Genomic DNA, 27342 nt, shown 5'->3' on the forward strand with positions numbered 1-27342 from the left:
ATAATTAAGAATAAGCTAAGGAAGTTTACAATTAGGGCACTGAAGGAATTGCTGCTCAAAAAGGGGCTTTGTAGTCTTGTGTGAATGATAAATTAAAAATCAGTAATTTCAAGCAGTAATAGCCATTATAAATACTAGTACAGTGGAACCTCGGGTCATGAACGTCTTGGAACACGTACAAATCGGGTTACGACCAAAAAGTTCGCCAAACTTTTGCATCTGTTCACGACCACACACTCGGGTGAAGAAGAAGCCAGTTTCCCTTCCGGTTTGTATGCGCCAATGATTTCCACATGTGTTCAGTCTCTCCCTGTGCATTCGCTGTGAACTCTTTGTGCTCTATTTCATTTCCCTTCCGGTTTGTGCGCGCTGGTGATTTACGCACATGTTCAGTCTCTCCCTGTACCTGTACAGTACATTGTTCTCTGTCAGACGTGCATCATGCAGAGGGACTTTACCTCAAAACTGTAATCTCCTCTCCACCCAGTTCCTCCTCACTTCCTTCATTCCAGAACTCGACTCATGCAAGGTTAGGTTTCTTGGTTGTTTATGGTTAGTTTTTGTATAAATTACGGATTTTTCAAATGTTCATTTTTTTCCCTGTGCTTAAAACTCATTAAAAAAAAAAGTGTTTACAGCAATCGGTTCGTAAGGCTATTAGCGTGAATTCCTGCAATGTTACTTTCTTGGTTGTTTATGGTTGGTTTTTAATAAAGTTCGGATTTGTTCAAATGTTTCTTTTTTTCCCTGTGTTTAAAACTCATTAAAAAAAAGTGTTTACAGTGATCGGTTCGTAAGGCTATTAGCGTGAACTCTTGCAATGTTAGTTTTCTCTGTTCAAGGTTTTTCTCAGTGTTATTCAATGTTTTTACATTTAGTTTACTATTGCACTGTGCATTCTATGATATAATTATATATTTACATTCAGCTCGTACAATCCGGAACGGATTAATTGTATTTACATACAATCCTATAGGGGGAAATTGCTTCGGGTTGCGACCAGAGTTTTGGAATGGATTACGGTCGTGACCCGAGGTTCCACTGTAATGTTTTGTCTATATTTTTAAATCCGTTTAATGCTATGTAGGTGGCACAGTGGTAGTGCTTCTGTTTCGTAGTTATATTGTTATGTTTTTGGAACTTTAGTGTCAAGTTAGTATAGAAATACCGGTGTCATGACATCCCTACTATGTAAAACAAACTTACTTCTTGTGTAGTCGCACAATGTCAGTTAAAGGATTTTTGTAACCGTAAAAGTAAGAAATGCAAGTAAGGAACTCAAACAATGACTGAACTTATCTAGAAATGAGTGGAAAAGGAAGAGAGTCCTTTAGACCTTTATGCACACCAGTGATGTGCAGTGAGGTTCCTGACTGGTGAGGCACTGACTCTTTCAGAGTCAGATTTACAAATATGTGAACCCAAAGGAGTAGCGTATTCACTATTCAATTGACAGCATGCACATTGACTACTGGTTATGTTTCATGTCTCATCAGCATTCTTCGCACACAGATAGGTAAGGTACATATTTGGCTAAGAAAGAACATAACATTTATAGCGGTGAGAAGGAGCGGAGAGAGCGCGTTTGCTCTGCACCCTCCATGTGTTCTAAATTTACCATTGCAAGTTCACAAGTATAGAGTGGTGTACAAAAAAAAAAAAACAGATTTCAATTTTGAACTTGAAATTTTAATTGTTTTTAAAAGCTTTTAATTCTGATGCTTTAATCAATTTTAATAAAGACTGTTCAACAGGAGGATAACAGGAAAAACAAGAATATTTTATTTAAGGTCAAAATTTTTTTTTTTAAATATTGGATTGGTTTTTTTCTTAGATCCCATTTTTTATAAAATTGAAAACCGTTTATGGTCATTTGTAAACGAAGTCCATGCGCCTATCCTTCTCCTTGAAAATCTCTGTCACTTTCTTGTAAAAGTCCTCCTTATTTTCCTTTAGTTTTAAAAATCTTAATCTTCCATTTTGGCAGTCAGTCGGAACAAAAAAATAAAAGGCGGACTGCTGCAGTGTACTTGACTTTCTCATATCGCTAACTTATTGACGCCTAGAGCCTCAGTGTAGAAGAACAGCAGCAACAAGCACCTGTTGTGCTCACATGTGCCCTCTTCAGTGCACCACAGTATTGTCTGCCTCAACCTGTGCCTTTTCACTGCGGTTTTATGTCCAATCAGCAAAACTAAATATGTCACACATATTCATTAAAGATATTAGCCAGAATGTGGAAAGTCAAGGTATATGATAAACATGTCTGCAAATGTTATATTGGCGACATACAGAGAGACAGCAACAGGCACATGCCAGTTGCATACATCAACCCAGTGCGTGAGGGATAGCGGAGTCCGAGGTGATGCTGAGCTTGTTGTACTTCCCAGTATTTGAACCGGAAATGCACACATTCAGTGATTTTGACTGTAAAATTGATCAAAATAATTGGAATCATACAGAAAACAAATTTATAGCACAGACCAGTGGACAAATTTATTTTATGTTATCATTGTTAGTTTTTTTACTTTTCATGATGAGAGCCTCACCTACCTCCCCCGACCACACGTCCCTGATGCACACAGTGACTAAAATATCCTCTGTATTTACAGTATTTAACACCATAAACCACCTCCGGGCTGCATATGTTACATCATAACCAATCTTAGGCTGGCTGTGTTATCTGCAGATTATAATAGTTTACAGTAATCCCTCTTCCATCGCGGGGGTTGCGTTCCAGAGCCACCCGCGAAATAAGAAAATCCGCGAAGTAGAAACCATATGTTTATATGGTTATTTTTATATTGTCATGCTTGGGTCACAGATTTGCGCAGAAACACAGGAGGTTGTAGAGAGACAGGAACGTTATTCAAACACTTCAAACAAACATTTGTCTCTTTTCAAAGTTTAAACTGTGCTCCATGACAAGACAGAGATGACAGTTCCGTCTCACAATTAAAAGAATGCAAACATATCTTCCTCTTCAAAGGAGTGCGCATCAGGAGCAGATTATGTCAGAGAGATAGAGAAAAGCAAACAAATCAATAGGGCTGTTTGGCTTTTAAGTATGCGAAGCACCGCGGCACAAAGCTGTTGAGGGCGGTAGCTCACACCCCCTCTGTCAGGAGCAGAGAGAGAGAGAGAGATAGAGAGAGACAGAGTTTGTTATCCATCATGGTTTATTGCCGCCAACAATTTTAACACATCCATAACCCACAACTAATAATCATCCAAAAAATAAAAGTTTTACTTAATGAGTTGGAATCTAGCATCTATAGAAGCTCTTTCAGTCACCATACATCTATTTGAGCCTTGTTTGTAAGTCCAGTATATTGTAAAATGCTAGTAGCATGTATTGTATGTACTCTATTAAAACATGTAGCTACATTCTATTCTCCTAGTTATTTTTGAATATTACTCAGTTACAAAATGTTAATAAACAAAAATGTAATATGTCAAATTCACTTCTTCATTTTGTTCAATGAGATGAGTAGTTGTATTTTACAGGACATTGATATAGTTTTTACTTTGAATGACACTACAGAAAATAAACACCAGTTTATGTCTGACTAAAATATGTAATTGCACATTTCAGTGATCATGTAAAACAGTTGTTTTCTATAGAATAAATTAATTTTATGAAATATAAAAAGATATGTCACAATTTATCATAATTAGTTTTGCAGTCTCACATCTTCAAAGACTTGGCATAGGTTTCAGCCTGGCCTGTGTGAAGTTAATCTATTTGGATATCTTGCCCAATTTAAAGATTTGTTTATTGGTTTAAGTAATTGGCTTAAAATAGTTCCAGTATGAATAAATGTGGTTGTGCACTTGGATAAGACTCTTTTTGTTTGGTATCCCAAATGTGTCTGCTTCCTGCTATTTGCCTAATGCAACACTATAATTGAAAAGTAGCTTCTGAAAATAATTGGATAGATAATCCACAAGTCAGATATTCATGTGCATTGCAATACATGTAACATACACAATACATACAGAATAATACAGGAAAAAAAATATATATATATATATAATATACATAATACATATAATAATATAATATACATAATACATATTTTTACATTTGACTTAGTCTTGCAATTTTATTGGTCTCAGCTATGAAGTGATGACCGTATTTTCTAACAAGAAATGAGCTCATGTATGAACCTTTCAGTCTTAATTCAGTTATTAATTTGGACATTTTAGTTCAATGATTGAACATCTCAGAAAAATAATACAAGATTTATAATAATAGTTGACCTATAAATTTAAAATCCATTCAATTTTTTATTTAATTCAGGGTGTCAGAGAGCAGAAGTCTACTCTGGCAGCACTATGCATAAGACAGCAAATAGCCCTGGGTAGGATGCCAGTCCCCAAATATCAATTTAACATCAGATTAATTCAAGAAAGGTTTTGAAAGTGATTTCAATCTAAACTTCTTGTAGATTTATTTTATTTTATTTTTGTTTTTTTTTTCTTTTTATAAAGTGGATAGTCATTCAGCATACTGTGAAAGTTGCTATATGCATAGGTTTATTTATGAAAATTGGAAGCAGTACTCAAAAGTGAAGAAAGATTTATGAAATTTAAAGATTGTATCTGGCACTATGCCTTTATTTCATTGGCCTTACCCTAGTGATGGGTTATGTAGAATCCCCAATAAATTAGGGATCTTTCAGATTCTTTAAAGGAAAACATTACAACATCCTCTTGGTCCAAGATTTTATTTATAAAGCACTTTGGGAGTTAGGAATACAGATTCTTCAAGAACTGTCCTGTCTAACTTGAAATACCTATTTCAAATCATTACATTTATAGACAACCAATTTGAGTATTTAAACAGGTTATCTACATTTGTGCATCCAACAGCTACAGTGATACAGCTGTCATATTCGTGAAGTTGTGAAAGAGACATTGGCCCATCAAAGGGTTGATACATCCTAATTAAACAGTTTCCTTAAACCAAACAGTTTATATTACTACTTTATGGAAAAGGCAAAAGACTATAAACAGGAGGTTGTTTCTAGCAAAATACTTTTCTTATCTTTGTTTTACAGTACATCAAACAGTTGCAATATATTATTACTACAGTTATGAGAAATACATAGCCTTTTCTAACATTAAAAAACATATTCTGAAAGAGGTTGTGATTCTAGCTAATTATACATCAAGCATGCTAGTGCACACCAGTATACCCTTTTAAAAGCAGTGTTAATGTAACCTTAAACACTTTTACCATACATTCTATAAAATTAGTATCATATCCATTGTCTATAGTTTTCAAATGAGAGATTTTATTTTCTTTATGTTGCAGAGTTGTACATGTTCATTTTCTTGATTTATAAATACTGACATAGGCGAAATGGACAGGGGTTTGTGGCAATCCTGGTGTAATGCTAGGGAAAAGTTCTGAAGGTAAAAATTAGGGCTCTTTTTTTTTCTTTTTCATTTCTTGTTGCTCTAATCGATTCAATATCATATCACTTAAGTGCTCAGTTAGTTATCTTTGAATGGCACTAAAACCAAAATAAGTCTCTAGTATGTCTGTATTTTACTTGCCAGTCTGCCTGGTAGCTTACAGTTCTGACTGCCCCAATATGATGGCAAAATTGTATGAAACAGAAATGTAATGATTATCCCTACCCATGTTAAAGTTTGCAGTATCTTTTCTAATTTATGCAAAGAACGCAATATAACTAGCCAGGTAATGGATGGTGTCAGTTTTTAACGAGATAACAGCTACGGAAATCTTTTTTAGCATACTAGGAGCAGACATGTAGGTAAAGCAGTTTTTTCCAACCATTTTTCTGTGGTGGAACATTTCTGTAACCCAAAAAATCCCAATTCACACCACGATTATACCAACCACAAAAGCATTAAATCTTTTAGACGTATTAAACTGTCTGAACGGGCGAGACAGGGGGAAGAAAAAAGCAGCTTAGAGATTGCTATTTGCAGACATAGCGCTTGTGTAGAGTTTAATTTTCAATTGTTGATGGTGATGAACAAATGAGGATAATATTTGTGGAGTTTTAACAAGTTTTAATGTATGCCAATTTAGGAGATGCTTTTTCTTTAAATTAAATCAGTCTTCAGCAGTGCATTCATAGTCAACATTCGTTTTGATTGCTTTTTACTTTGACATGTCTGTGTCTCAAATTCTATGCCAATTTGATAAATAATACATTAGCCTCATATTGTTATTGCCTTCTTTTCAACTTGCCTTTTAGGAAGACATTCAAATTCAGGCTGTACTTGCTCAGGTAGTAATTTGTTAAAAGTTCATGTTTAAGATCATTGTTTAAGTTTAACCTTTGCCATTATTTTTTTCAATTCCTTTGTGTTGATTCTAAATTAATTTTGTGATTCAGTGTGTATTTAGTTAATGATTTATGTATTAATTTTATAATTACATGTTTTAATGTTAGATGCGATTAATTAGTTAATTTTTGTAATCCACTCCCAGCCCTAATACAGGTGCTGGTCATAAAATTAGAATATCATAACAAAGTTGATTTATTTCAGTAATTCCATTCAAAAAGTGAAACTTGTATATTAGATTCATTCATTACACACAGACTGATGTATTTCAAATGTTTATTTGAAATACATCAGTCTGTGTGTAATGAATGAATCTAATATACAAGTTTCGCTTTTTGAATGGAATTACCTAAATAAATCAACTTTGTCATGATATTCTAATTTTATGACCAGCACCTGTATATATTCAGTGTATATATATATATATATATATATATATATATATATATATATACACACACACATACCGTACTATGCAAAAGTTTTAGGCAGGTGTGAAAAAATGCTGTAAACAAAGAATGCTTTCAGAAATATAAATAATGATTGTTTATTGTTATCAATTTACAAAATGCAATGTGAGCGAACAAAAGAAAAATCTAAATCAAATCAATATTTGGTGTTACTACCTTTTGCTTTCAAACCAGCATCAATTTTTAGAGGTACACTTGCACAAAGTCGGGGATTTTGTAGGATTATAGTCAGGTGTATGATCAACCAATTATACCAAATAGGTGCTAATGATCATCAATGTCACACGTAGGTTGAAACACAGTCATTAACTGAAACAGAAACAGCTGTGTAGGAGGCTTACAACTGTGTGACGAACAACCAAACTCTGCTACCAAGGTGAGGTTGTGGAAGACAGTTTCATGTCATGGCAAGATTGAGCACAGCAACAAGACACAAGGTAGTTATATTGCATCAGCAAGGTCTCTCCCAGACAAAGATTTCAAGGCAGACTGGGGTTTCAAGATGTGCTGTTCAAGCTCTTTTGAAGAAGCACAAAGAAACGGGCAACGTTGTGGATCGTAGACGCAGTGGTCGGCCAAGGAAACTTAGTGCAGCAGATGAAAGACATATCAAGCTTATTACCCATCAAAATCAGAAGATGTCCAGCAGTGCCATCAGTTCAGAACTGGCAGAAACCAGTGGGACCCAGGTACACCCATCTACTGTCCGGAGAGGTCTGGCCAGAAGTGGTCTTCATGGAAGAGTTGCAGCCAAAAAGCCATACCTCCAATGTGGAAACAAGGCCAAGCGACTCAAGTATGCATGAAAACATAGGAACTGGGGTGCAGAAAAATGGCAGCAAGTGCTCTGGACTGATGAGTCAAAATTTGAAATATTTGGCTGTAGCAGAAGGCAGTTTGTTCGTCGAAGGGCCGGAGAGCGGTACAATAATGAGTGTCTGCAGGCAACAGTGAAGCATGGTGGAGGTTCCTTGAATGTTTGGGGCTACATTTCTGCAAATGGAGTTGAAGATGTGGTCAGAATTAATGATGGCCCCAAATTTATTCTGCAGCAGGACAACGACCCCAAACATACAGCCAAAGTCATTAAGAACTATCTTCAGCGTAAAGAAGAACAAGAAATCCTGGAAGTGATGGTATGGTCCCCACAGAGCCCTGATCTCAACATCATCGCGTGTGTCTGGGATTACATGAAGAGACAGAAGGATGTGAGGAAGTCTATATCCACAGAAGATCTGTGGTTATTTCTCCAAGATGTTTGGAACAAACTACCAGCCGAGTTCCTGGAAAAACTGTGTGCAAGTGTAGCTAGAAGAATTGATGCTTTTTTGAAGGCAAAGGGTGGTCACACCAAATATTGATTTGATATAGATTTCTCTTTTGTTCATTCACTGCATTTTGTTGATTGATGAAAATAAATGATTAACACTTCCATTATTGAAAGCATTCTTTGTTTACAGCATTTTTTCACACCTGCCTAAAACTTTTGCACAGTACTGTATATATATATATATATATATATATATATATATATATATATATATATATATATATTTATATAAACAAACAGTAGCTTGATTGCCAGCTTTAGCTCTATCCTTTTTTTTGCCTCATGTATACAGTCTTACTCATTTTATTAATTTGTTCACAGTTTTGTGTTAAAAACTATGACTTGGCTTTTTAATATGCATCTTTTTTCTCCAGCCCTCTGGGGTATTTTTTTTTTCTTGGTCCTCCCTGGCCATCGGACCTTACTTTCTTCTTTTTTAGTTAGTATTGCCTAATTTTATTTTTACAGTGGTGTGAAAAACTATTTGCCCCCTTCCTGATTTCTTATTCTTTTGCATGTTTGTCACACAAAATGTTTCTGATCATCAAACACATTTAACCATTAGTCAAATATAACACAAGTAAACACAAAATGCAGTTTGTAAATGGTGGTTTTTATTATTTAGGGAGAAAAAAAAATCCAAACCTACATGGCCCTGTGTGAAAAAGTAATTGCCTCCTGAACCTAATAACTGGTTGGGCCACCCTTAGCAGCAATAACTGCAATCAAGCGTTTGCGATAACTTGCAATGAGTCTTTTACAGCGCTCTGGAGGAATTTTGGCCCACTCATCTTTGCAAAATTGTTGTAATTCAGCTTTATTTGAGGGTTTTCTAGCATGAACCGCCTTTTTAAGGTCATGCCATAGCATCTCAATTGGATTCAGGTCAGGACTTTGACTAGGCCACTCCAAAGTCTTCATTTTGTTTTTCTTCAGCCATTCAGAGGTGGATTTGCTGGTGTGTTTTGGGTCATTGTCCTGTTGCAGCACCCAAGATCGCTTCAGCTTGAGTTGACGAACAGATGGCCAGACATTCTCCTTCAGGATTTTTTGGTAGACAGTAGAATTCATGGTTTCATCTATCACAGCAAGCCTTCCAGGTCCTGAAGCAGCAAAACAACCCCAGACCATCACACTACCACCACCATATTTTACTGTTGGTATGATGTTCTTTTTCTGAAATGCTGTGTTCCTTTTACGCCAGATGTAACGGGACATTTGCCTTCCAAAAAGTTCAACTTTTGTCTCATCAGTCCACAAGGTGTTTTCCCAAAAGTCTTGGCAATCATTGAGATGTTTCTTAGCAAAATTGAGACGAGCCCTAATGTTCTTTTTGCTTAACAGTGGTTTGCGTCTTGGACATCTGCCATGCAGGCCGTTTTTGCCCAGTCTCTTTCTTATGGTGGAGTCGTGAACACTGACCTTAATTGAGGCAAGTGAGGCCTGCAGTTCTTTAGACGTTGTCCTGGGGTCTTTTGTGACCTCTCGGATGAGTCGTCTCTGCGCTCTTGGGGTAATTTTGGTCGGCCGGCCACTCCTGGGAAGGTTCACCACTGTTCCATGTTTTTGCCATTTGTGGATAATGGCTCTCACTGTGGTTTGCTGGAGTCCCAAAGCTTTAGAAATGGCTTTATAACCTTTACCAGACTGATAGATCTCAATTACTTCTGTTCTCATTTGTTCCTGAATTTCTTTGGATCTTGGCATGATATCTAGCTTTTGAGGTGCTTTTGGTCCACTTCTCTGTGTCAGGCAGCTCCTATTTAAGTGATTTCTTGATTGAAACAGGTGTGGCAGTAATCAAGCCTGGGGGTGGCTATGGAAATTGAACTCAGGTGTGATACACCACAGTTAGGTTATTTTTTAACAAGGGGGCAATTACTTTTTCACACAGGGCCATGTAGGTTTAGATTTTTTTTCTCCCTAAATAATAAAAACCATCATTTAAAAACTGCATTTTGTGTTTACTTGTGTTATATTTGACTAATGGTTAAATGTGTTTGATGATCAGAAACATTTTGTGTGACAAACATGCAAAAGAATAAGAAATCAGGAAGGGGGCAAATAGTTTTTCACACCACTGTATATTCTTTTTTCTTTCTTCATCTTGTAAAACACTTTGAGCTAAATCATTTATGTGAAAACGTACTATATAAATAAATGTTTGTTCTTGTAGTGAACAATGTTACCACTTGACATTTTCAGGTAATGGGCCACCCGTCCAAACAGTGTCTGCATTTGTTCAATTTTGCATGTATATTAATAAAGAGGTCAATAAATTGAAATATTCAATAACGTCGACATCTAGTGATAATAGTGGCATAAGTATTTTCTTTTTTAGGTATCACTAAAGATTTTGTCGTGATTGTCAGTGAAAACACTGATATGTATTTAAACAGAGCTGGTACACAAGTTAACAATTTTAAGGTTGTGTGACATGCTGTTGAAATCAGGGAATTTAATAGAAATGCAAATAACCATCTGAGACTTGTATGTTTCTTATGGTGATAATATTCAAGCAGCATGATATAATAACACATGCTGTATCAAGTTGGTCATCCTAGAAGTGTTTGATATACTCGGTTTTGACTTATTTTTTGCAGATGTTAACAAACCACAAACATTTCATCGTTAGGCACTTCATAATATTGTGAAGTCAGTCAATTTTTAAATGAGTGAAATTAAGTATTTTGCTGTTAGAATTAAGCAAGTATCCTGAATTGGTGCTCATTCTGTTTAGGCCTGAATAAGATTGAGCCTTGTTAAAATTTTAAAAAAGTGTTTTTTCATCATGTGGTAAAACCCTTTCAGAATATTATTTTGTTAGATAGTTTTTGCTTAATAAGATAACATCCTCGTGTACTTAGCGTGAATTTTTTTTTTTTTATAAAATTGACTAGTAATTAGATAATCTGTTGATTATATTTTAAAAAGGAAAGTTGTAATACCATGGTGATTTGATTGGTACATCTATAGAAATTATGGTTGCTGAAGTCAGATCCTGTTAATGCATAGTTGCTTTTGTTATTTTTTCAGGCATTTGTATGTTGTATGGATTTACTGATTTACAACAGTTAAGTTAAAGTGATAACTGCTTATTTGAAAAGAGTCTGCATATTTGCTGTTAATAATTGTTCACACTGAAAAAATAAATCTTGTATAAGAAGCATAACTCTTATATTCCTGGTTGATTTTAGAAAGAATATTGGCTGATATAAATGAGTTGAATTTATGTTTCTTCATATCATCTGTTATTTTGAGCAAAGAAATTAACTTCTCATCGATTCAGGTCTGTCGGAAAGGAAGACTTTTGTTGGGGGAGTGTTTGCTAAGAGCAAGGTGATTCATCTTTCTTGTTTCCTGAGCCTCTCCAGCACTGACAGTACATGAATCTACAGCTAGTGTTATTGATAAGGTATCTTAAGAGGGTTGATAGTTTAAAACGATGAACTTTTAAAATGATCTGAAATATCAGTTGTTATTTTTGTATTGCGATTTGGCTTTTTTAATATGCTAAATTTTACTTTCAAATTTCATTGATATTGTAGAGAAAAATTATGTAGAGATGTAAGTGCAATAAATGTTTACAGTTGTTTCTAAATGCTTAATTATTTAGTTTTTGAAAATATGCACTTAGTCATTAAGGAAGTGTATTGCTAGATAACATTTATAGAGTTAAAATCTAATATGCCTTTCCAGATATTACCTGACTTTGCAGCAGCCTTCGGAATAACTATAACAGTGACTTGTTTTTATTTTATATGCTTCTGTGTTAGGATATATTACACGGAGAGCTGTAATGATAGGAAGAATTTGTAGTTTTAAGCAATCAGTAAAAATATCCCAAGTTTATGGCATTACTTTTTCCCACTCTCCCTTAATTCTGTGTTTTGTTTCTGTTGCTTTTGTGTAACTCCTCACTTCCAAAATTGGGAAGCTTGTGTTTGATAGAGCTAAGCTGCAGAAATACATTTTTGTTTAATTTCAGTATTATTGATCGAAGAGTGGTTTATTGCTTTGTGACATCCATAATCGCAACAACAAGTTGACAAGGAAAATAAATAAAAGTGATGACAGGGGCAGATAGGTGATGGGGGGAGTCGGGGGATTGAGCTGAGTTCTCATCTCTTTAGTAATTACTCCTGTTTTCTAATCTGATTGATTTTGCTACCTGCTGTAAATCTACAAGCATTTAAATTCCAAAAAATGGGAAAATGGAAGATGTCCTAAACAAGTACCTTCTCTCTGCAACTAATTAATTATTTATCTTTATATTTATGTTCATTTCTTCAAATTCACTAAAACTTTGTTACTTTTAATAGACTTAGGTTGTAAATGTGTTTCTGTTCGGAATACAATGTAAAATGTAATGCTGCATGATTTATTAATATCATAGTACAACACTGGTTTTTTTTGGCATTTTATGGTTTTTAAATTGTTGATCAAGAAGAATATTAATTTCTTACATATTTAGTTTGAAATAAATGTTTAGTTTGAATTTGGCTATCTTTAAAAGTATGAACTAATTATGCAAGCATTACCTGATTCAGATATATACAATAAGTCGCAGTCCCCTAATTTTTACAGCAGTCCATTTACCACCGATGTACCATGTTTTCTTATGCTATGTTCAGTAGCTTACACTTTGAAAGATGTACACATATGAGTCATGCTCTTTTTATATATAAAGCTGTGTATATATTTACAGAACACCATTCCTAGAGCACCATAATCAATCAACAATTCAGTCTTTGAGTATAGAGTCATTCTGACATGATTAAACTCCCAGAATGGGGTAAAGGAAACCATGTATATCAAAAATGATTTGTTTAATTTATAAAATGCACAGTTGATGTTTACTTGAAGGAAAAACACAAAATTTGAAAAAATTGCAAAGTGTGAAAACTTGCTCTCCTCTGGTCTTCCTAAGCAGGAATTAATCAACTTTTACTTCCTTCTCTTATCTCTCTCATAATACTTCTTGAAGAGACTTAGAGATGAGGCTCCAGAGAATTGCTTCCAGAATCAAAGGAAACTCTTTTGAACTAGAGTCATAACAAGCATTCATACTCTGATGAAGCTGGCCTGTTTTCCAAGGCAACTTAAGCTGAGGACACTTTATAGACAACAGAACCTTCCTGGCCTAGGAAGGACATTTGCTAAGCTGTCTGAGGAAATTGCCACATTTCCCTTCCGGTGTAGCAGACTTTCCCTTTCTTGCACTTGAGGTTTCCAGGTACCACACATAAAAGTGTCTATGACCTGCTATCAGTCCCTCCTTCTTCATACTCTGGAATGGTGAGGCTTGGTGCTGTTTCTGAAGTTTCTTTCATAATATTACTCTGTTTATTGCCATTCTGATGGACCATTGCAATGGCAGCCTTTTACAATCTGGGCACTTCTTTTTTTTTACAGCTAACTTCTTAAAAGGCATTTATGAAGCTAGTCTGCAATATAGGGTAATTAAAAGCACCACAAGATAACACAATAGATTACAGAATATTGTATGGTGTGTGACAGTTTGAAAATAGAAAAGAAAGTTTTTTATTGTGGAATTTATTAATTTTTTACTGTCTTTCAGAATTTTCCTTCTTTGATAACAATGAATCAAGAGGCAGAAAAGAAACGGATACGTTCCAGAAAACCTGACATGGCTTTGTATGTCCCCAGAGGCCGTCGAGTCAATGATGCGCAAGAAGAGGATGAGGGAGAATCAGAGAAGGACCCTGCCAAAGTAGAACCTTCTGCCAGAGATGAGCCCTCTTCACAAGCTCATGATATTTCTAGCAAAAGCTCATGCAGAGTTTCCAAGGTTCAAAAGGCACATAAATTTAGGGAGAAAAGGGGAGGAAAGAGCAAGGAAAAATGTTTGAAGGAAATTTTGCATGAAGATGAAATTCTTAGTAAAAAGGAAAATATGAAAAGCGATAAAATTGCACAATGTGCAGTTGAGAATGACAGTAATGGTAAGAAGGATGCAGTTCAGAATTTTACCAAAGAAGAAAAACAGAGTTGTAAAAACTCAGAAAATCTTGAGAAAACAAAGGAACATCTTTTTAAAAATGGTGATGTTGCTTTGGCTGAAAGGAGAGATTTACAACTCCCAGATCAAAGCTACTCCTTAAATAAAAATGTTTGGGAACAGACTTATAGCCCTCGTGATTTTAGGGCAGAAGAACACACTGAAGCCAAATATAATGATTTGTCAAAAGATAACTTGAATCATCTCACTGAAGAATCCACTGTAAAGGAATTTCCAGAGGAAAGTGTCCCTAGATTGTCCCCAGATCTTGAATCAAGAAATCCGGACACTTCATTAGTGGAGTCTAAAGTTGAGGATTCACAGAACTTGGAACAAAGTTGCAATCATGAAAACTGTGTTGTGGAAACACTATTACCACTTGACCTCAAAATCCGAGAAGAAGGGTCAGATATTTTAGTAACAGTTGGAAAAGAAGAGCATAATGACCAAGAGAGCTGGGACACCATGTTTAATGATGATGGTGACTGCCTTGATCCTCATTTGTTGGATGAGGTAATTGAAATTATGAAAGAAACAGATCTAGAAAATGTATTTTCTAAATTATCACCAAAGCCAGTGATTTTGCATATTTATATTCATTTATGACACTGGTTTAATTTAAGTATTTTTTTGTTTGTTTTAAAATTGAACAATTACAGTATTAGTGTAAAAAGTTTAAATGCTTTGATTGCTCTGGGTGCATGGCTTTTAGTTACTGTTCCTCTGTGTTAGAAGTTTGAGAACGTGTCACTTAAAGAAAAATAGTAATGTAGACAGGTTGCCATTTTGTAAATTTCTGTTCTAAGGGTGTCTTTCCGTTATCAGTAATAGAAATTTCAAACACATCTTTCATTACCAACTTATTGCAAAACAGTTGCACAGTACATTAAAAAAAGTTGTTTAAACTTCTTAATGCAATAAAAAATGTTGTTTTATCTTTCTTTGAGAAATGTAGCACAAGTAACAGCAATAATTATTTTGCAAGCAGTTAGTTGGAAAAATAGATTTATCTGCGAGCAAACAAAATTAATTAATGAAATATTAAAAAAATTGGTAGCTTTAAATTGGAATGCATTAATAATTTGGAGAATAATTCATAGGTTAAATAGAATAGTATAGCACATTGAAAAAAGTTCAGAAGTTGGGGCTTATGAATAAGTACAGAATATTTGGGAAAAGAAAGGCAGGAGGATTGCCAGTCCTCAGAATGGCGGTGTTATTCCTAATTTCAATTAATAACCTCCTTAGATGCAATGCAGTTTGTTTGACTTGAGGCTAGAAGATCAAAATCTTGTTTTCATTTCGAGAAACTTAAGTTGTATTTGACACTTATTCAACTGCCAAAAGGCTGGTAAGAATGATTAATCACTATAAATGGTACAGTTAATGTAAAAAAAAAAAACGGTGTTAGGCTCAAAACAGTAACCTATTTTGAAATAAAAAACGTTGCATTTATTTTTTATTTTTTTGTAAAAGTACCAATTTGTACATCAGGAGAGTCCAACTCTCATTCTGGACCTGCAGTTGGCTATAGGTTTTCCTTCCTGCCACTTTCTTAATCAGTGCCCACTTTCTCCTACCAATTAACGTTTGCCTTAATGTTAATTGACTTGCTGTTTAAGACTCAGATCCCTTAATTGTTTTTTTTTTTCTTAATTAGCATCAAACAATCCTGAGAAACAAAGTTTGCTTACATATGACTGTGTCCATTTTTATATATAATACGCTACCGTGGCTGTTCATTTGACTGTCCAGGATTTTAAATCACCTGTAGCTCGCACACCGTTTCACCTATTGACCTGAAATTTGGTACACATATACTAAGTGATGTTTACTATCCGCTTTCGTGGTGATGATATTTATTACTCTTTTTATTTTTATTTAATTTTTTTATAGAATCAGCTCTCGGCAGCGCATAGCAGGGCGGCCGTGCGGCGCATGTGTATGTGCATCGTTCTCATTCTCTACCACCTTCGCGGTCACTTCCCCTACTTCTTCATATCTTTAATCATTCTTGAGGCAGATTGAACACTTAAGTGCCAGCTTAAGTAAAAAAAAATTAAGAAAAACGTACTAAATAATTGCAACACCAAAACTAACTTAATTAGTTTTAATGCGAAAAGATGCCGATGAAAGAAGAGAAGCAGCGGGCTGCTAGGGTGGAGAAAAGAAGAGCTGCTCAGGAAGCAGCAAGCACATCAACCTCTGAGCAAATTAATGCTAAACGTGCAGAGAAAGAGGATGAAAACTATGAATGCTCAAGTCAAGTGTATTCACTGCACGTCATCGTGCAGTGCGCCGTTACTGGTCATACAATATTTGAAAATAAAAGTAAGGGTCTCAGTAATGCTGATCTGCTTAGGTCACCAAAACATTCTGATGGTGCCTTTAAGGAGAAAATTAACAGGTTTGTAATTGCCTGGTGTGGCAGAATAAAAGGACCAACAAATCATGGGGTTAAATGATGGGCTTAACTAAGAATAAGAATCCACTACTAATTAAGAAACTGGTTGGAGTTTGAGGCCCCAACTTAGCTGGTCATCTATTGGCTCATTGTACATATCATTTTTGTTTGGCTGCCACTTAAGGAAAAAAGAAGCTGTTCAGAGGACTTATTGTTAAACAATATGGCAATTAAAATGAAAAGAAAAGAAGTCAAGTAACAGCATAAGTTGGTTACTGATTAAGAAAATTGCAGGAAGGAAAACCTGCAGCCACTGTAGCCCAGCAGGATAGGAGTTGGACACCCCTGTAGACAAACAGATAGATAGATATACAGTACTGTGCAAAAGTTTTAGGCAGTTGTGAAAAAATGCTGTAAACAAAGAATGCTTTCAGAAATATAAATGATGATTGTTTATTGTTATCAATTTATAAAATGCAAAGTGAGCGAACAAAAGAAAAATCTAAATCAAATCAATATTTGGTGTTACTACCTTTTGCCTTCAAACCAGCATCAATTTTTAGAGGTACACTTGCACAAAGTCGGGGATTTTGTAGGATTATAGTCAGGTGTATGATCAACCAATTATACCAAATAGGTGCTAATGATCATCAATGTCACACGTAGGTTGAAACACAGTCATTAACTGAAACAGAAACAGCTGTGTAGGATGCTTAAAACTGGATGAGGAACAGCCAAACTATGCTACCAAGGTGAGGTCGTGGAAGATAGTTTTATGTCATGGCAAGATTGAGCACAGCAACAAGACACAAGGTAGTTATACTGCATTAGCAAGGTCTCTCCCAGACAAAGATTTCAAAGCAGACTGGGGTTTCAAGATGTGCTGTTCAAGCTCTTTTGAAGAAGCACAAAGAAACGGGCAACGTTGAGGATCGTAGATGCAGTGGTCGGTCAAGGAAACTTAGTGCAGCAGATGAAAGACACATCATCTTCTGATTTCGAAGGGTAATAAGATTGTCCAGCAGTGCCATCAGCTCAGAACTGGCAGAAACCAGTGGGACCCAGGTACACCCATCTAGAAGAAGAAGCCACCGGAGAAGTCTGGCCAGAAGTGGTCTTCATGGAAGAGTTGCAGCCAAAAAGCCATACCTCTGACGTTGAAACAAGGCCAAGCGACTCAAGTATGCATGAAAACATAGGAACTGGGGTGCAGAAAAATGGTAGCAGGTGCTCTGGACTGATGAGTCAAAATTTGAAATATTTGGCTGTAGCAGAAGGCAGTTTGTTCGTCAAAGGGCTGGAGAGCGGTACAATAATGAGTGTCTGCAGGCAACAGTGAAGCATGGTGGAGGTTCCTTGAACGTTTGGGGCTGCATTTCTGCAAATGGAGTTGGAGATTTGGTTAGGATTAATGGTGTTCTCAATGCTGAGAAATACGGGCAGATACTTATCCATCATGCAATACCATCAGGGAGGCATATGATTGTCCCCAAATTTATTCTGCAGCAGGACAACGACCCCAAACATACAGCCAAAGTCATTAAGAACTATGTTCAGCGTAAAGAAGAACAAGAAGTCCTGGAAGTGATGGTATGGCCCCCACAGAGCCCTGATCTCAACATCATCGAGTGTGTCTGGGATTACATGAAGAGACAGAAGGATGTGAGGAAGCCGACATCCACAGAAGATCTGTGGTTAGTTCTCCAAGATGTTTGGAACAACCTACCAGCCGAGTTCCTTCAAAAACTGTGTGCAAGTGTACCTAGAAGAATTGATGCTGTTTTGAAGGCAAAGGGTGGTCACACCAAATATTGATTTGATTTAGATTTCGCTTTTGTTCATTCACTGCATTTTGTTGATTGATGAAAATAAATGATTAACACTTCCATTTTTGAAAGCATTCTTTGTTTACAGCGTTTTTTCACACCTGCCTAAAACTTTTGCACAGTACTGTAGATATTCACAGTATGTTCCAAGAATTTATTTTACATTTTAAATCATCTTTGACTCATTGTTGCTGAGCAAAATGTGTTTTGTAAGCACCAGTGTAATTTTAATGAAAACACCTGGCTTACTGTGAAATTCTTTCAGAATTTTTGCCAAACATTGTACAATCGTTTCTCATAATTTTGTGTGTTTTCTTTCCAAATTGTTCTTTGCAACATGCAAAGCCACTTTTCTTGAACTCCTCCCCATATAGCTGAAAAACCAACTAAATGGTATGCTTCATTGTACTTTCTTTATTAGATCTTTAACAGATTTTTGTGCTGCTGCATAAAGGCACCCATAAATTATGTTTGAGTCTCTTCGACTTTAATTAAGAAACCATTCTCTGTGGAGTTTGTTATGGTTTTTACAATTGGTTGGTTGATTTAGTATACAGTTATTTTTTTATTTAAAAATCTAATTCATAAATGCCATTAACACTTCATTTTAAAAAATCTAAGCTATTACTCACTACATGTCTGATCAATGGCTGAACAAAATAAATCATAAATCATTATACTTCTGTCTCCTGACTTCCCCCTTTCAGAGAATTTTCCTTAGGTATCAGATGATTCCTAATCACAGTGTTCCTATAGGTACATCTTGAAAGAATTTTGACTGAAAACCTAGTATCACACTATTAAGGAAAAAAAAAAACAAGATTTGTGTAATATGCGGTTTAGTGTTAAAACCAGGATTGATTTCAAAATGTAATAAGTACAATAAGCTGCAAATTTAAAGACACAGTACTCCATACAGGTAATGTTTTTGCCCTCCCTTGTTCTGAAGATTTCTTTAGGGATAAATAAAAAAGCTCAGTTATTGAATCAGTTTTGATGCCTTTACTATTAAATGTGAAAAAATCATTTAAATTCAAGTTGTATAATAATGTTGTATTGTGAATTGTTAAATTATATTTTGTATAATAATCTTGTATGATAAGTTGTATGCTAATGTTTATTTTGCATTTTTATTTTATTTATTAAATGTAAGGATTCCTTAAAAAGTAGTTCTGCCATAATGTCTAGGTATTATTAAATCCTCGTGTAACTTTGTTAGTACATTTTAGCATATAATTGAATCTCAAACTCAGAACATTTAGGATGTATAAAATTAACCTGTTTCATTCATTGGTCTTTATTGCAAATAGCTCAATCCAGAACACTTACTGCTTGAAACTTAAATTAGAATATTTGACTTTAAATATGTTTGCAGCATATTACTGCATCTAAAGTTATTCTTAAATACAGAAAAGACAGTTATTTTTTTTATTAATGGAAGATTTCAGTTTTAGAAATCTGAACTTTAGTCATATTTGTGTTTTTATCCATTATACACAGACTTCCTATGGTAGTCGTAGTGCAGTATAAATACAGTGGTTTTGAAATTAAATTTAAGATTTCCGAACCTTTTTACTATTTTTCGGTAGGAACAGGTTTGGATACAGTAATCATGCCTCCTTTCAGCACTGAAATTTTTCACTGGAAAGTATTTTATTATACCAGTAAGTACAGATAAATACAGGATGTTTCCCCATTCACTTGAAATTCAATTTTATTTAGTCAGTTGAATGTATACAGTTCCTAAATAAACACTGTTTTGATACTGACCATGAGTGAACCCACAACTTTATACAGCCTGTTTTTTAAGATGTACTTTTAAATGTGCAATATTAAACTAAATTTGCTTTATCCAGAGTTTCAAATAAAATTTAGGAACTGTAAAGCTGTCTGCTGAATGTGCTCATTGTGAACTTCTGAAATTTAAGAATGTTAAAATAGTATTAACTACAGCAAACTGAACTTTGTGACTTATGCTTCATTATGTATTATTTACAACTATATTTACACTTTTGTTTGTAAGTGTAAAACAATTGGTTTAATTTTAAATCAAACAAAAATGCTTCACTTTAGTAAAAGCTTTCATATTACTGTTTTGAAAGTACAGAATAAAAATAAAGCTTTTTCTGCTATAGAACTGTAATTGTTTTTGCTCAATTGTTGGATCATTAAATCATAAAATTAAGTATTAAAAAAATCTGTTGATGAAGGATTTTCTAATTTTTTTAAAAATTTCTATAATTATTTGGTAAAAGTCATTGTTTATTTGTGTTACTTCAATTTCTGTCTCTCTCAGATAATTAAACAAGAGAAGAAATCAAAGAAGTCCATTCAAGATCCTCAGTATGATTACTATAATTACACAGCAGAACCTGATTTGGAGCTCAGAGAAGATGAGTTGTCTCACATTATTGAAATATATGATTTTCCTACAGAATTTAAAACTGAGGATCTTCTACGGGCCTTTAACAGTTTTCAGTATGTATCTTTCTCTTTGTGTCACAAGCATAAAACCCTAGGTATGCTAACTGATTTGTCATGTTTATTGTGGGGCATGGCGATAAATATATTTGAATGCACTTTAGCGTTTGTACTTCTTTATTAGAATTATACAGTAGTTACAGAGTTTAAAATGTGATATTTGATTATCTTCTGGCAAGATCACAATAAAGGAGTTGGTTTTGCTTTTATGACAAAGATATCATAAGAAACTTAAAAGAAGTATTATCAGTAATTCTTAATAACTTGAAGTTGTGGTCAGTGAGGTGTGCAGTATATTTTTATGAACAATCTTTGCTATGGAAAATATTTTTTGTAATAATATCATTTTTTTTTCAGCCAAAAGGGATTTGATGTTAAATGGGTGGATGATACCCATGCCCTGGGACTTTTTTGCAGCCCAATTGCAGGTTAGTGAATTATCAGTATTTATTTTTAGCTTGCTTTCAAAGTTACTCTAATCTTCAAGTACATTATTTTAGACATGCTGTTTAACTATATATTTTATCAGGAAAAGTCTTTGATGCAATCTCCCCTTAAAACATAAACCCCTTTTAAGTCCTGCAGATACTTTTTCCTGTAAATCTACAGCTATTTGTCACACCTCTGTTGCTACTTTTGTTTGCCACTTTTTGTACTTTCCAACCTAGAAGTATATAGTTCACAGTTGTAATGCACTATAGACCACTACCTTCTGCCTAGTTCTTTCAGGCCTCACCCAGGTATGAATGTCACCATAGCCTTAGAGAAGGAGGCACTCCTTCCTCCCTGCTGATTAACCTAGTTGGGAAACAATAATAATGCAAACTTTTAAGTAGGGGAACTGGTTCAATGTACTTCATTCTTCAATCATTATTCCAGTAGCTAGTATCATAAGCAAAACCAAATACAGTGTAGAAATTCACATCATGCAACCTGGATCATTCTGTAGTTCTGTAGAGCAGACAAAGATAAGCAGTACTTTCAGTATGTGTGCTGTTATCCCAGGTGGCTTTTCTGTTGTCATTGCTTGAAACTTTGGTACTGACTCAAGGCATTCTCAGTTTGACTTCACTCCTTTTTTTAAACATTTCATTGTCTGAACTTAAATTGTTATACTTGGGCATAGTGTGGTCCTTTCCCCTGTTTGGCTTAATGCTTACTTGCCTTTCATCCAGGGCTTATGCAACTAAATAACATCTACCTGTTCTAGATCTATCTTGGCTGCTTTTATTATGAAGGGGATGAGGGAAGCCTTCAGGAGCCCCATCCCTGGAAGAGTCAAAACTGTCGGAGAGCCAATGGAGTAAGGCCTGATGGGGATCAGAATTGATGTGGTGCTGATGCGTTGCACGCTGCACGGCAGCACTCAGGTAACAATTTTAGGATTGCCCATCTGGTTAGGCGCGTGGAACATGTCTGAAAATAAAGAAAGAGGTGAAGGTCTCAGTAAGGTTGATCTACTGAGATCACCAACACATTTTGACGGTGTTCTTCAAAACAAGAAAATCAAGTTTTGGAAATATCTGCTGTGGAAGAATGAGAGCAGCAACAAGCCATGGAATTAAAAAATGGGCTTAATTAACAGCAACAAACGGCTTCTTATTAAGAGACTAGAATCCTCAATTTAGCTGGTCATCTTTTGGCTCGCTTCATATCTCATTTCTGTTTGGCTACCATTTAATGAAGAAAAGAATCATTTCAGAGGACTGAATCCTAAAAATAGGGAAAAGTAGTTAACTAGCAGTGAAACTGGTCACTAATTATGAGATGGGTTGGAATGAAAATGTGCAGCCACTGTGGCCCACCAGGATCAGAGCTGGACACCTCTGCTGTAGTGGATCAGCTCCTTCTGATGATGTCCGATGTCACTCCTTTCAACGAGAGTATTATGAAACTCAGACTCAGCCCTCTCTGGATGCCTTGTCTGTTGTCTCAGTGTATGCTCCGACTGCGATGATTTATGTCTCGGTGAGGTAGAAATTCTATTCGCAGCTTCGCTCAGTGGTTGATGGGTGTCTGCAAGGTGACATTCCTCTGGTCTTGGGTGACTTCAGTGCAACCACTGGTAATGTCAGGGCTTGCTATGACGATTGCGTCGGTTCCCATGAGTGTGGTGATCATGGTGAAAGTGGCTCCATGTTCCTTGACTTTGCAAAAGGTCAGGGGCTATGGATTGATGGATCCTGGTTCCAGCGCCCTGAGCCGCATCATTGGATTTGGTACTCCAGTACTGGTGGTACAGTGAAGGATATCGATAACATCCTCGTGGGCAGATGCTGGAGGCTCTTACAAAACTGCAGAATCTATAGAAGTGCCCAGTTTGTGAATTCTGACCACATACTTTTTGCTACTCTGAAGATCCAGCTTAGGTCTGGTAAGCTTCCACCTACTTGGAAAATGAGGCCGGACCTGGCTAGACTTGAGGATCAGGCTGTTTCTGGCGAATTAGCACACAATTTGTGTGAGGAACTTAAGGACTTCGGTGCGACTACCAATCCTAATGTGATGTGGGAGACCTTTCGTGACAAAACCCTGAAGGTTGCTGAGAGTTGTGTTGGTGTTACCAGGGTTCCCAGAAGGAGGTGTTTCATTATTCAGGGCACTCTGGATATCATTGAAAGGAGTCACAGCACACAGCTTAATGGCAACTCTGGTCTGTACCGGGAACTGAGAAAGACATCCCTGAGGGCAGATAAGGAGGTGTTTGTTAGAGAAATCTGTGAGCAAGTGACACACCATCTATGGTCTAGTGACCCATGTCCTGCTTACAAAGAAATCGAAGCACAGCGCACATCCAAATGGAGAGGCGCAGTCAGGGTGGTTGATGGAATGGTCCTTACGGATAACATTGCAGTTGTGACCCGCTGGGCTGGCTACTTTGAGCAGCTGTTTAAAGCTGATCCTCCGGCTAGGAGGTTGGATATCTCTGGGTCCACGGTTCTTGAGGCTGATCCTCCAATTACCTGTGAACCACCCAATCTCACTGAGATTGCACAATTGGTGAACCAACTTAGGGTAGGGAAGGCTGTAGGAATCTGTGGTATCCAGGGTGAATTTCTCCAGGCTGGTGGTAAGTCTATCCCTTCTGGCATTGCAAGCAGTCTTTGCTTACATTTTGGAGACGGGCGTCATCCCAACTGAGTGGAGAACAGGACTTGTCATTCCTATCTGGAAGGGGAAGGGACTGCGGCAGCTACAGGAGGATAACACTGCTCTCAATCCTAGGTAAAGTCCTTGCTAGGGTCATCCTCAATAGGATCTGTGATCACTTGCTCACCTACCAGTGACAGGAGCAGTCTGGTTTTACACCTAAGAAGTCTACCATTGACCGCATCCTGGTTCTCATGGAGCACAAATGCAAATATCAACAGAGTTTCTTTGCAGCCTTTGTCAATTGTCAAAAACCATTTGACTCAGTTGATCGAGCTGCCCTGTGGGACCTCCTGAGGCTTCGTGGGATCTCCTCAAGGTTGCTGGATATCATGGTTGGCCTGTAAACTGGTACAGTGTGAGTTCTGTGCAGAGTGGAAGCAGAACCTCTACGTTTTTCCTAGTTGATTCTGGGTTTCGTCATGGGTGTGTTCTTGCTCCTACTCTGTTCAATTCTTGCATGGACTGGATGTTGGGCAAGGTCATGGGGTCCCGTGGCTGTGGGGCATCTATTAGTGAAGAAAGATTCATTAATCTTGACTTTGCTGACGATGCTGTGATCTTCGCAGAGTCAATGGAAACTCTGACTGGGACGCTTGAGAGACTGAGCAAGGAGTCTGAGTGTCTGAGCTTGCGAGTGTCCTGGATGAAAACCAAGATACAGGCCTTTAATGACCTCTTTGACAAAGCCATCAGCAGTTTGTCTGTCTGCGGAGAGAGTGCCAACCTTGTCGAGAGGTTTACTTATCTCGGCAGTAACGTTCATGTGTTTGGTGACTCTTCCTATGAAGTCAGTAGACGGATTGGGAGAGCATGAGGGGAGGTCATGAGGTTGCTGGAAAGGGGTGTGTGGCGCTTCCGATATCTGTGCAAAAGGACGAAGGTCCAAGTCTTTACAGTCCTGGTGCTTCCTATCTTGCTATATGGCTTCCAGTGACTTGAGACGAAGACTGGACTCCTTCGGTACCGTGTCTCTTCGGAGAATCCTTGGGTTCCGCTGGTTTGATTTGTGTCAAATAAGCGGTTGCTCATGGAGTCCCAAATGAGGCACATTACCTGCATTGTGAGGGAGCGTCAGTTATGACACTATGACCACGTAGCGCGATTCCCCAAGAGTGATCTGGCTTGCAGGGTCCTCATAGTTGAGTACCAGAGTGGCTGGACCAAGGGGATGCCTACGTAACACCTGGCTGCGGCAGAATGATGGTAATTTCCAGAGGATGGGACTGAACCGCGTGTCTGCCTTGGGAGATTGCCAGCCAGGATCCCGAGCTGTTTCATTGTGTGGTGGTTGCAGCAATGCGCTGTACCAGTGTATGCTCCCCAACCTGACCTGATCTGTTGTTGAGGTCAGCTGCCAATGTAAGTTTTATCTTTAGAGACATACAATTTGCTACTATATATAAGGACTGTATTTTTCTGCTGATTATATAATTATGTTATTTAAGCTAGTATTCATTTATTTAGTAGTATTTATTTTTGTTACTTTTTCATGACTATTCTTACCTAATTTAATTTCTTTTACTGTTCATATAATTATTTTTGACATCTTGTAAAGCACTCTGGGTCACATACTGTGTATGAAAATGTACCATAGAAATAAATGTTGTTGCTGTTGTTGTTCCCTCCAATTTGGGATTCATGAAACTATAACATATAAAGAAAGGGTGCTGCAGCAAGGAATTCAAACCAGTAAATTTGCTAATCTCTTATCAGTAAAAACATGCATAGCCAAGTAACACCCTGCATATTCCTAACTGTGTACTTATAGCACCATAGAGCCTTGACACTTTCTGTTTAAACTGATTAGCAAATTATTTATGTAAGTTACTACAAGTTAACTTCAAACAATTTTTAATACACTAGCATGAAATGTACATCTGGCTTATAAAATGAACAGGCATTTATTGGCACGGAAAAGTATTCTTTGTAAGGTCTGCAGGAGATTAATCGTAGTGCACCACAAAACAACAAAAGATTTAAAAAATCTCAAGAAAGACCTGCTTCTTCCTCCCACAGTACGTTATAAATAATATGTGTGGCAAAGTTAATACTAACACTTATCACATTTGTGGCAATTCAGTTGTATCCTAAATACATCAAGTTCCGTGTTTCCCTGTTACTTAAAATATAGTAAAATTTTAAAGGTATATACTAGTCACATAAATGCTAGCTTGTTGTCCTTAATAGCCTAATTATATGAACAAAAGGAGCCAGAGGAGTGTATCTATATAAGTGGAGAAAACAGCAGTTAATTCCATCCATCCATTATCCAACCCGCTATATCCTAACTATAGGGTCATCGGGGGTCTGCTGGCGCCAATCCCAGCCAACACAGGGCGCAAGGCAGGAAACAAACCCCGGGCAGGGCGCCAGCCCACCGCAGGGCACGCACGCACACACCAAGCACACACTAGGGACAATTTAGAATCACCAATGCACCTAACCTGCATGTCTTTGGACTGTGGGAGGAAACCGGAGTACCTGAAGAAAACCCACGCAGACATGGGGAGAACATGCAAACTCCACGCAGGGGGGACCCGGGAAGCGAACCCGGGTCTCCTGTGTGGCAGCAGCGCTACCCACTGCGTCACCATGCCGCCCGCAGTTAATTCCATGATAGAAAATTAAGATGTTTTGGCAAATGTGCCTTGATTTGGTCTGTATAGGCCTCTTTTATTCTTCATTGTAGAATACATTTTCATACTTTTCTGTTCAGTCATTGAAATTTTTTTGTTCACTTTTAAGTTAATGTTTTATTTTTTAAATGTATGCTTTACAAATACAAAAATGTAATGCTAGTCTCTTTTAAAATTTCAGCTCGTGATGCCTTAAAGTTGAAACATCCAATGTTGAAAGTCAGACCACTTTCCCAGGCATCCTCAGCATCAAAAAACAAAGCCAGGAAGTGCTCAGGTGGGACTGGAATATTCCTTATTAATGTTTTAGCTAGGCAGTAGTTTTTGTGTATGTACTACTATATTCTGTTTTCTTTTAATTTGTACATATGTAATTTTATGTGCACTATCCCTGCTTTGTGAATTGAACAGTTCATATTTTTGAGCAACTGTGTTAATATTTTCAACCCTAAAAGTTGTTTTTCTAGATGGGTTTTCTAAATATTCTATTAAAAATATTGTTTAAAGATGTTCCTAAAGCTGACCAATACTTAAACATAATTGGCAGTTATGTAATAAATATATTTAACAAATAACATTTCTAACTGGTGAATTTATATTTACTTTTCATTAAATTCAGGATTATTTTATTTATCCTTAACCAAATAGAGTTTGGCAGTTGCAGTCCTTGCATAACTAAAAACAGTTCATATT

At 36.5% G+C, this 27342-nt stretch overlaps 1 protein-coding gene across 1 annotated transcript in view; it reads left to right on the top strand.

The window, feature by feature from the left end:
- The window catches only part of r3hcc1l (R3H domain and coiled-coil containing 1-like), a 67923-nt gene that overhangs the window by 11427 nt on the left and 29154 nt on the right, over positions 1-27342 (top strand). Inside the window, exons 2-5 of the mRNA XM_028795664.2 lie at positions 13709-14662; positions 20676-20857; positions 21218-21288; positions 26831-26926. Of these exons, the coding sequence (XP_028651497.1) occupies positions 13730-14662; positions 20676-20857; positions 21218-21288; positions 26831-26926 (1282 nt within the window). The 5' untranslated portion in view covers positions 13709-13729. The remainder of the gene's footprint in view (positions 1-13708; positions 14663-20675; positions 20858-21217; positions 21289-26830; positions 26927-27342) is intronic.

Source organism: Erpetoichthys calabaricus, chromosome 2, assembly GCF_900747795.2.
Source record: "Erpetoichthys calabaricus chromosome 2, fErpCal1.3, whole genome shotgun sequence".
Taxonomy (NCBI): Eukaryota; Metazoa; Chordata; class Cladistia; order Polypteriformes; family Polypteridae; genus Erpetoichthys; species Erpetoichthys calabaricus.